The sequence below is a fragment of the Pinus tabuliformis genome, chromosome 1_2 (assembly GCF_031772625.1).
Source record: "Pinus tabuliformis cultivar Carrire ecotype Pingquan chromosome 1_2, CPIR1, whole genome shotgun sequence".
NCBI classification, from domain to species: Eukaryota; Viridiplantae; Streptophyta; class Pinopsida; order Pinales; family Pinaceae; genus Pinus; species Pinus tabuliformis.
In genome coordinates, this window is record NC_142298.1 from 1,198,054,383 (window position 1) to 1,198,065,409 (window position 11,027).

The 11,027-nt window shown below is 40.3% G+C and overlaps 1 protein-coding gene across 1 annotated transcript; it reads right to left on the minus strand.

Moving 5' to 3' along the window:
- Positions 1-1,034: 1,034 nt before the first annotated feature.
- LOC149210541 (protein INCREASED RESISTANCE TO MYZUS PERSICAE 1-like) lies at positions 1,035-1,975 on the minus strand. Its single transcript, XM_089394443.1, has 2 exons — positions 1,268-1,975; positions 1,035-1,155 (listed from the first exon to the last, which is right to left on the minus strand). Exons 1-2 carry the CDS (start codon positions 1,444-1,446, stop codon positions 1,059-1,061), a joined length of 276 nt encoding a protein of 91 aa, XP_089250569.1. The 5' UTR covers positions 1,447-1,975; the 3' UTR covers positions 1,035-1,058.
- Positions 1,976-11,027: the final 9,052 nt, after the last annotated feature.

Below are 11,027 nucleotides of genomic sequence, written 5' to 3' on the forward strand. Positions count from 1 at the left end.
TACTAACATGCCATGATATCTTTAAAGGATTGCATACAATAGAGTTAAATAGGTATTTTACTTTTCTCTTTATAATAATGTGAATCCAAGAAATAAAAATAAAAATACTAACATGCCATGATATCTTTAAAGGATTGCATACAATAGAGTTAAATGAGTTTGTGCAAATATTTTAGGTGGGAAGAAGTAAAAGTAAAACAAGGAAAAATTAACTAAGTAATAAAATAGATGGTAGGGTGTGGAGAGGAAAGGTGTGTATAAATAGTTATTTATAGTATGTCAAATTACAATGTTATAATTATAGTATGATGACAAAATTCAATAGTAATCTGCGAAGTGTGGAAGCTATAGTGGGATCAAATTGAATTAATTTTTATTGTATGATAAAGTTGAACCGTTATATAAAAAGATAATAGAAAATATTATTTGTTTTTATAATATAAAAGTAAAATAAAATGTATAATGATCTAACCTTTAACCTATCAATTATATAAAAAACATTCATATATTATGGTGTAATGCTTCAAAATAGAAAATGATTTCCCCTTAAAACTACCTTGATCACAAGTACACAACTATACCAGACATATATTATTTATGTTGTATGTATGTGATTTCACATTCACCTTAAACTTTGCTAATTTTCTTTTTTCATTAAAAGAATAGTAGATATATTTACCCACATTCGTGAGTGTCATATCTAATAAACTCCTTAATGTGATGTCTGATATCTAATAAATGCTCTAGCGCAGGTAACTACGGGATCCAAATATAGCTGATATCTAATAAACGCTCTAGTTCAGGTAACTAAGGATTCCAAATAAGGATTGGACTGTATTTTTTATTATTCTCCTGGAATAACAAAAGAATATCATTTTCAATTGAAGAAAAAACTAACGGGATCCAAAGATGTAAGTAAAATATATAAAAAATATTTCACTCTGAACATACATTGAAACGCCTTTCTTTGCTCTGATGACGATGTACAGTGCTCATGCCTTTGATCTTATGAAGCAGCACTCGATGAAGATGCAGAAGGAGCGAATGTTTCGATTTTCTCATCCATCCAAATCGGTTGGTAACGGTACTCCATCAACATCATCTATCAAAATCTGTTGGTACCGGCATTCCACACTGCAGAATGCTTTGTCACCTCTGCAAAAATCAGCAAATAGAGAATCAGACTAGCTCTAGAGGATGGGAAATTATAATCAATTCAATTTAATTCTCAAAGATTTAAATCCATGGTATGATAATTATAATGGACCTGTACATGTAGATGTCCTTCCCATGGTTCAATTTCCGTTTGGAGAGGCAGCATGCTCTGAGAAAATGGCCAACGGAAAACACTGAAACACTTGAATAGCTCCGAGGTGGCGATGCGACATCCCATATTTCCTGTCCATTTTGCTTTCGAAGAGGGTATTGCACAATTTCACGTTCCATACCGCTATGAATATACAAGTTATTTGTGCTCGATTTTGGACCACGGGAGATAACACAAGTGTGGCTCTATGTAAATCCATGAGGAGAACCAATCGGTATTGTCTCGCTGTGCTGCTCCGGAGAACTCGACTGGAGATCTAAGCCATTTTCATGAGAATCAGTGATCCCAATTGCAGAAAATGTCTTTATGTCCAGTGGAGAAGTTGGGCTTTTGGCCCCATCTGAATCTCAGGACGCCTTTGCACTGAAACCTGTGAAGATCCGAGGGCCATTGCAGAACTTGTGCTTGTCTTTGGGGTAGTGTCTGGTGCGTGCTGAATCAGTTGGGTAATCAGGCGTCACGTAACACATCTTCGGTTCTCTCCTCTCCTCTTTTCCCTGATGGTAATGAAGACTCACCCTTCAACCCTTGTGTTTAAACTCACCCAGCAGTCTCTACAATGAACGGTATTCACACCCAGAAACTCCTTGTACGCCACTCTTCATCCACAATCCCCTGTGACTTCGGGTACACTCTTCCGCAAAAAGAGTACACCTATACCACAATGAAGAGCACCTCACACTAAAACCCTGGACCTAGTGATGCATATTTTCAAAACTCTGGTTAACAAGGCTCACAACTCCACAAGCTTGTGCCTGATCAGCAACAGTGACAATCAGGAAAATGACAGAAACCTTCTCCAATATCGATCCACTCCAATACCAGTACACCAACAAGAATAAAATACATCCTTCAATTCCACCGCCGAAATTCGCTCACGGGCACCAATTTTATCTCTGGAAAACAATCCCCAAAACCACTAGAACGTCCTTCCCTAGCGAAAAACCCTTTCTTCCATCAATCCTATAAATCACTTCTTCAATCAATACCAGTGAAGCAGAAACCCAGAAACCCTTCCTAGAACGTTAGAACAATGACTTGCATACCCCTCCATGGCAGGGAACATATACCCACTACCCTACCCATGACATGAGATTAAGTAGATTGCAGATTTTTGGAATATTTTGGGATCCGACAAATATGGGCGTGTTCAAAAAATTGACCGCACTTATATCCTTAGGATAGCGAAATATTCTAAGAATCTGCAATCGACTTAAAAATATTCCAAAAATCTACAATCAACTTAAGAATGGCCCATACCCCTCCCATACAGCAAGAATCTCGCTCAATATGGAGTATCCAAATACAAGAAACCGGGTATGAACAACGCCCAATTACCCAAATGAATCTGGGGGTACCCAAATGCAGTAAACAGGGAAGAAGCAACACCTTTATATTCACATTTATCTCTGCATCTCCCTAAATGAATTCAAACTCCAGTGGGCAATGATGTAACAAATAAAAACAAAACAAAACTAACAATATTATAATGTTCAATATAGGATTGTCTTTTGTTATTCGCTTCCATCAGTAAATATAAAAAAACTTCTCCTTTCAACCTATAAATACAGTGCTCCAGGTTTTTTTTTATATATTATTGAAATTTGTAAACCTAATTACATTATTCTGTAAAAATTTAATTACTTATAATAAATAAAATTTTATTTACTTATAATCAGTAAAGGTACAAATTTGCATTTTTAGTTGATGTCTTAGTGGGTATCTTAAATCAATAAGAACAGAGAAAGACGAGCTCTGATTAATATAACTCACCGAAAACTAATCGATGTTATGTAACACGCTACGTAACCCGTGGTTGTTCACCTGAAGCATGTCGTGATCAAAACTGCATATCCAGTCAAATGTAATTCGATGTTGACGCTAACGACATGTGCGTGTGCTAAAATTGAGGCAATTATAAGTCACTTTTATCTGTATTTTCTTTTGGTCAGCTAAGAGGATAGAAAGGCTAATTTTGACTGTGGGATATTTTTGCATCTCATTTGATCTTTTGGAGTTTTTTTTTAAATAATGAGAAATAAATTTTAATTTTAATGTAAAAATGAATTTAGTTTTTCGATTTTAATAAAAAAAATTTATAGAATTTCACACAAATATATATATAAATTTTCTGGCTAGTTTCGATTCTAAATACTATGTCGGGTATTCCGTGGAACAGGGTTTGGGTCGCCGGTTTACGAAAAGAATTTTGTGTAACTTCAATTGCTGGTGAGTGAGGGACCCATCGGTATTGTGGGGCTGGGCATCCAATCAGTCAAGTGGAGTGAGCAGATGCAGGCTCAGCACGAGACAACAGAGTAATTGCTTTGTAGTTGTAAAGTGACTAAAGTTGTAAATAGAGTTTAATGTATTTTATTTTATAAAAAATGAATTTCCCGGGCGCGATGTCAACTTGGTGCCCTACAATGACGAGTGCGGCCTCTTGCAAGTACAAGTAGACTTGAATGAGAAGTTTCACCTCACGAACTACCTTAAAAGAACAATGCTCGGTCTACAAAGGATGAAATTATATGATTATAAGGACCATCAGTGGCTGAGTGAATAATATTGCTGCAAACATCACTCATACCAAGTTTTTTTAAGACGAGAATAAGTATAGATTTGTATTAAAAAGTCGTACTTATTCACAATAAAATTGGGGATTTACAATAGGTTATTCATGTTTCAACAAGTTGGTAAAGATTTTTTATAACTATTGCTTGACCAAGAGGTGATGCAGAGATGAGCAAGGAGATTAATGTAATCGAGATCCCATGAGCACTCCATCATAACTCTACTATCCTCCATTAAATTCCCACCAAGCTCCCGATCGCTATCAACCATCCCAACAATTCTCCCACGAGTGAGCTTGGCTTCACGGAGAACCTGAATTAATTTATGCTTCATAATTCTCAAATCTATGTAGAGGCTCGAGGTGATGTGTCGCCCAATTCTCCAAGAACCAGGACAAGAACAATGAAGCCACACATTGTGACTTAAGCTTGGAAAAGGTGTGGTATTAAAATGCCATATGACGCCACATCTTGTTTGAGTGAAATTGTTCGGCTTGCCATGAGTCTTCATGACTGGCTAAAACTTGCAGAGGATGATGCAACAGGGGGAGGAGGAGACCGGGGTGATGAATCTTTCACGGAGGGGCATAGGAGAAGGGACCACAAGGAGGAGAGGAGGGGAGTGCAATGAAGAAGGGGAGGAGGGGAGTGCAATGAGGAAGGGGAGGGGGGATGGGGAATAAAGGAAGGGAGGCGGGAGGGAATGGGGGAGGTGAAGGAGAAGGGAGGGCGGCGGGGAGGGAGCGGAAAGGGGAGAGCTAGGGGGAGGATGGAGGGGAATCATATCTTTATGATATGATTGACTTTTCAACTTTCTTCAGATTCCTTTGAGACTTTAAAAACAACCTGCAAATGTCTCTCTTCATTTTCTTAAGGAATATTTGTCGTGCCCACGACATCGTTTATTACACTTTTTGCCTCCTCCAAGTGGCATGCCTTATTAGCTTGCCTATCAGCTTCTTGGTTATTTCCCCTCAAGACATGGTAGAAGGACACCGATTCGAAAGTATGGAGCAAGTTCTGGGATCTCTTAATGATTTGGTTTAGGTTGGTGATCTTAACCTTTGAAGTGTTAATCATATGCCTTATCATGATCATGGAATCACCTAACACTCGAATCCTTTTTATCCCATATCTTTGTGCCAAGATTAGACCCAAGAGCATACAATACACTTCTGCTTGGTTATTTGTCTTCCGGCCAAGCCCCCAATCATATCTAAATTCAATGATTCCTTCGGGATTAATGAGAATCCCTCCCCCTCATGCCACCCTAGGATTACCTTTTGATGCACTGTCGAATTGAAGGGTCCACTTATTTGTGGTTTTTAGCCAATCCACCTGATCATTCAGGGAGAGCCTCAGAATCCAATTGGCCCTAACTCCGAGAATACACTCCATACCCCAAGAGGATGGGGGGACCTCCCACGGGGCCATCCAAGCGGACTCCAACTGATCCAAGGAAGGGTTTTTGACAGGGTTATGCAGTTCCATACAGGCCAAGAGGGTTGTCATGGCTATATTCCTAGCTGGGACCCGAGACATTCTGAAAATCGCCTTATTCCTAGATATCCATATTTTCCAATTGATATACTTCGGAAGAGTGGACCATACTTCCTTAAAATTATTTTTGGCCTGAAGGGAGCCCAAATAAGATTTGGGCCAAGAATTGAAGAAGGTTTGTATGTCTGCAGGCCAGATGGTTTTGCAGTATAGGGGACCGAGGGCCACAGACCAAACTTCCTTTGTCACATGACACTAGAGGAAAAGATGTGAGATCGACTCCTCCTCTGATTCACAGAGAGGGCACCTTGAGGGGCTAATCTGCCCCCTCCTTCTAAGATTCTCCACAGTAAGAATTTTTTATGGGTAAGCAACCAACAGAAGAAATTGATTTTTGGAATGGGATTTGTTTTCCAGATTTTTCCCCAAATCAAATTTTTAGGAGGTAAATGGGTATCAGTGAGCATGTACAAATAGTAATTTTTCACAGAGTAGCTAGTATTCTTCCAACCCCAACTGTCTTCCGCATTTTGCGCAATGGGGGAACAACCTCTTAACATCCCTTCTAGGCACCTTGTTGGTTCCACTCAACAATATGATGCAGAGATTCCACCCCTCTATCTCTTAAGAAGAGACGAAGGTCCCCCAAACATTGATCAGAATCCAGGGACTGTAGACCTAGAATTGAATCAGAAAATATATTGATAGTGGCACCATTTCCAGGGATCTTGCTTAAATATTTTGTGATGTAATCCCTCGAGGAATTGATCAAACACCAAATGGGGGAACCCCATCTAGAGGCCATTTGACCAGCCCAGTCATTTGGCTGTGATAGATACTTAGTCCTGATAACTTGGGACTACCACTAACTCGGATTTGTGACTGAGCTCCAGTAAGTTTTGCTCCTATTATCATATTTGTAATTCTTGGGTCCATAATACCTAGGCCACCATGCTGCTTTGCGGCTATGATTGTTTTCCAATTTACTAAGTGATATTTCTTGGTTTCTGTTTTTCCCCTTCCCACAGGGATTTCCTGATGTACATGCCCATTTGGTGAAGCAAACTTTTGGGAGCTTGTAGCGTTGTGCACTAATACAGGGGGATAGCCGAAAGCACTGATTTCACCAGAATTTCTCTACCCACATTATTCAGCCAAATCCCACCCCAGTTTACAATTTTGGATTTCATTTTCTCTTGCACTTTTTTCCAAGCATTCGGTGCAGGCGCGTCCCAAGAATATTGGGACACCTAAGTAATTGAAATATTTCGAGTCCCAAATATCTTTAAATCCCATAATTTCCTCAATCTTCTTTTATTTTTTCCTTGTAATATTCCAGCTGTATATGTGGCACTTACTATCACTCGTAGCTCCCCCCAATGCCTTGAGAAATTTGTCCAAAGTGTTTTTAAACCTCCCTGACAAATGCCCGGGAGGTTGAGGGAGGCTCTCTCGATCTCCAAATATCTACTTAGGGCGCCAGCCATAATTATATAAAGGAAGGGTGAGAGGGGACACCCTTGATGGAGGCCTCTGGAATCTTTGAAGAAACCAACTACCCGACCATTCACCAATGGAGCAATCTAGAGGGAGGCGATACAAAGATTTATCCATCTTATGAAGGTCTCATCCATGCCTAGTTTATGAAGAACTTTCTGCAGGAAACTGTGTCTAACCCAGTCAAAGGCATTAGCCATATCCAATTTAATGATCATGCCTTGATCACCTCATCACCAACTGGAGTCTAGGGCTTCTTGGATGAGGATAATGTTGTCAAAAATTTGTCTCCTAGGGACAAAGCCCCCTTGATTTTCTAAGATTGGGAGGGGAAATAACAACTTTAGACGTCAGGCCAACAATTTCGAAAAGATCTTATAAGAGACATTGCAGAGGGAAATAGGTTGAAATCTAGAGAATGAGGAGGGGTTCGAATCTTTAGGGATTAAGGCCAGGAAGGAAGAATTTATGTCGCCCCCCATTGCACCATTTTTAAAGGAGTATCCCACCAACCTGCACAAATCTTTCTTTATGACATCCCAGAAGGAGTGATAGAAGCTCGCAGAGAAACCATCCGGGCCCAACGCTTTATCTGGGGGGAAGGAAAAGATTACCTTTTGGATTTCTTCCTCTGTTGGAGGAGCAGTCAACGATATATTCCAATCCGTTGAAACAAGGGGTGGAATGCCCTCAAGAAAGAAATCTTCACTGTCCAAATCCCAGGTGTGGTCTTTGGTATACAAGTTTTTATAGTTCTCGACTGTTTCTCTTTTGATTTCTTCAAACTTATTGATGATCTTTCCCCCATGGGTAACTTGAGTAATATTGTTTTTCGATTCTATAAACTTGGCTTGCTTGTGAAAGAATTTAGTATTTCTATCCCCTACCTTAAGCCATTTATTTCTTGATTTTAATCTTTAGTACTCCTCTTCCTCTCAAAGAGATCTGAGAAGGCTCTTCAAGGTTTCAACTTCTTTATGGATATCCATAACCTAAATCGGTATGGTTTCCATCTACCCTTAGATTGCAACCAATTTTTCTTCCATATTTTTTATATTGAACTGTCTTACTATTTTGTTCTCCTTTATTCAAGTTTTCACGTCTCTTTTCAATCCACAAACCTTGGCCTCCCATATAGTAATTAGGTTGTCATCAATCCAGCCCGACCAGGAGGTGGATAACATCTTGAAGAAGTTAGGGACTTCCAACCATTGAGGAGAGTAACGGAAGGGAATGGGGCCCAGATCCAAGGGCAGGGAGATTTCCAAGCGAATCGGTTGGTGGTCCGATCCAACCTAGGGGAGGATGGCAGACTTAAGGTAGTAATTCAAAGTTAGGATATTGTCAGCTGCAAGGAAACGGTCTAAACAGGCTGCAATATTATTTAGACCCACTCTTCTGTTAGACTAGGTGTAAAGGAATTTTTGGGGTTTGACATCATATAAGTTCAGGGCTAAGATGAGATCCTCCATGTATTCCTGTTGGGCATCCCGAATTATGGAGCCCCCTCTTTTTTCGTGGCAACCCATTGTAGTATTGAAGTCCCCCCCAATAATGTAGTTATTCCCATACTCAGTATTTTTCAGGTCCATCAGGGAATTCTAGCATTCTTTCTTTTCCCGGAAATGGGTGGGCATGTACACATTGATCACTATGAAGAGTTGTTGCTTCTCAATTTTATTAAAAATAGTTGCTATCTAATGCATAATTTTTAGAGTACTTACCAAATTTAGCTTTGTCGAATTCCATACTGTACAAAGACCTCTGGGCACCGCTTTGGAGTTGACTGTTTCAATCTTGCTAGTGTTCCAAAACTTATGTTTAATGGATTTGATAGACTCCTCATCCATCTTGGTCTCCTGTAGCAGGGTGACTTCGAGCCTTTCTTTGTTGATGAGGGATTTTACTTCCATGATTCTCTTTACCGAACCCAGTCCTCTATAATTCCAAGATATTATATTCATTAATCATTTTTTTGGGTTTCCTGCCCCCTTATTAGGGCCCGAGTTGTTTCCTTTCTTCCCCCCACCTCCTTTGTTTCCTGCATTTTCCAGCTGATGTGGGATAGTGTGCTAGACTCCCAATTCTTTGTCTTTCTCAGTTTTTTCCCATCTGACTTCATTCTTTGTTTTTCGCCCTGCTTTCTTCTCATTTCGGATAGGTTGTTTCTTCCTAGGCCCGCCTGTTTTATCTTCAACCGGAGCTTAGCTACACAATTGGTCTCTTTCCTTCAAAATATGTCATGAAGCCTTCCAATTCCTCCCCCTCGTCCGATGAATCCTTCAGGGTACTATCAATTTCCGGACTTGATCTGGTCTCCATGTGGCCACTGGTCGGGAGGCACTAGGTAACAGAGCAATGTGCAGAAGCCCCAGAAGCCGGAGGGGGAGGTGGGGTGGGGTCTGATCCTTCCACACAAGCCTATAAGCCTAAAACTTCAAAGCTATTCATAGTTTCCAAACCCGAGCCATCCCCACCTGGTAGGCAACTTAGGGGGGTCGAAGCCATCCCCAAACCAAGGGAGCTGGCATAGGATGAAATCTTCGAGGACTTGCGATGCTTAACCTGTGTCCATTTCTCTTTTGTAACCCTAGAAGGTTTCTCCACGGAGTCTCCCCCTTTAGGGCAGTATTTAGCAAAGTGCCCATATTCATGGCACAACTTGCACTTGAAGGGCAGTTGATCATAGTCAACCTCTTGTACATGTGACCAACTATCCATACAGAGGTTAACAACCGCTAGGAGCCCTTTTTCAAGGTCCACCTCCACACAGATTCGAGCACAAGAGAAAAGGCCATCCTTAGGTTCAGAGAAGTTGATGTATCTCCCAAGAGAGTTCCCAATAAGTTGGAATGTCGCATCATTCCAACAATGCAGGAGGAGGTAAGGGAGTTTCACTCAAACTGGAATCGGGGAAGGAACATCATGTTCGGGGTTGAAACTAGGGCTCCACTGATCTAGATAGAGCCCTTGGCCCCCCATAAAATATGGACCACTCCGAAAAATAAGGTCCGATCCAAACGGTTTTCAAAATAAAAGTTGTAGAACCCTTTGCCAAGTAAGGAGGAGATCACACCCCTCTTGATCAGAGGATTCCAATTATTTTCTACCCAAGCCTTAACAGTATGAGGGGAAGGCCAAAGGCCCATGAACTGCCCAATAAGGCCTCTGTCGGCCAGTTGGAGTGCTCTCGAACGTGCCTGAGGGGTACATATTTCAATCTTGGGGATATCACCATCTTTCTTCACAAACTTAGAGTCCCCCTGCTTGTAGAATTTCGGGGCAAAGGCAACCAGAGAGTTGAACGTTGCGATTTCAGCATGCAGAGCCGTGATTCTAGCCTACAGAAGCACATCCTGTGAAGGCACAGACATGCCCACCACAAAGGAGCCAATAGTACGACTACCTTGAAGCCCACGACCATCACCGACCAAAACGATGGAAGACTTTCGAAGCTGACAATGGGACATTGTTAGGTCCCTATACTACTAGTGTAACCCCTTATTGTTATTAGTGCAACCCCCTTATATATTTTTGTGCCCATGGAGTACCCATATTGTTATTATTGTGCCCAATAGAAGCCCACTATTGTTATTTTTGTGCCCTTACATTATTATTGTTATGTCGACTCTGATTATATTATGACCCCTTAGACTCCTTTATATAGAAAGGAGGTCTTGTCATTTGTAGCATCCAAGAATTGTTCATTTGTGTAATGTAAAGGAGGTTTCCCCTTTGAAGAGGCTGCTTTTTAAGTCGTTGATCTATCTATTCTATCTTTTTGCGCACTCGTTTCATAACATTTGGTATTAGAGCTTTGGATTCTAGGGTTTCGCTGCTCCAAAACGAGTCATCGTGGAATTTTCGCTATAACTTCTTTTCTGCAACGTTTCAAAAGCTGAAAGATAAAAAGATTAAAAAAAAAACCAAAACCATTTAAACCAAAATTGTTTTTAACCGTGGGTCCAAATTTCAAATCTAATGAGTAAAAATAAGTCGTGCATGAGAGAGCAAAATGGTTACTTTGAAATCTGATTAAAATTTTAAGAAAAAAATTAATTCATTTTAATTTACATTAAAAGAAATGATTAGTCACTACAATGCAAATTGGCCCTATTGCAAGTACAAGT

Excerpts from the sequence above, each read along its gene's own strand:
- LOC149210541 (XM_089394443.1), bottom strand. The coding sequence starts at position 1,446 with ATGGAACGTGAAATTGTGCAATACCCTCTTCGAAAGCAAAATGGACAG. Across the intron at positions 1,156-1,267 it reads AAGGACATCTACATGTACAG|AGGTGACAAAGCATTCTGCA; the intron begins GTCCATTATAAT and ends TGATTTTTGCAG.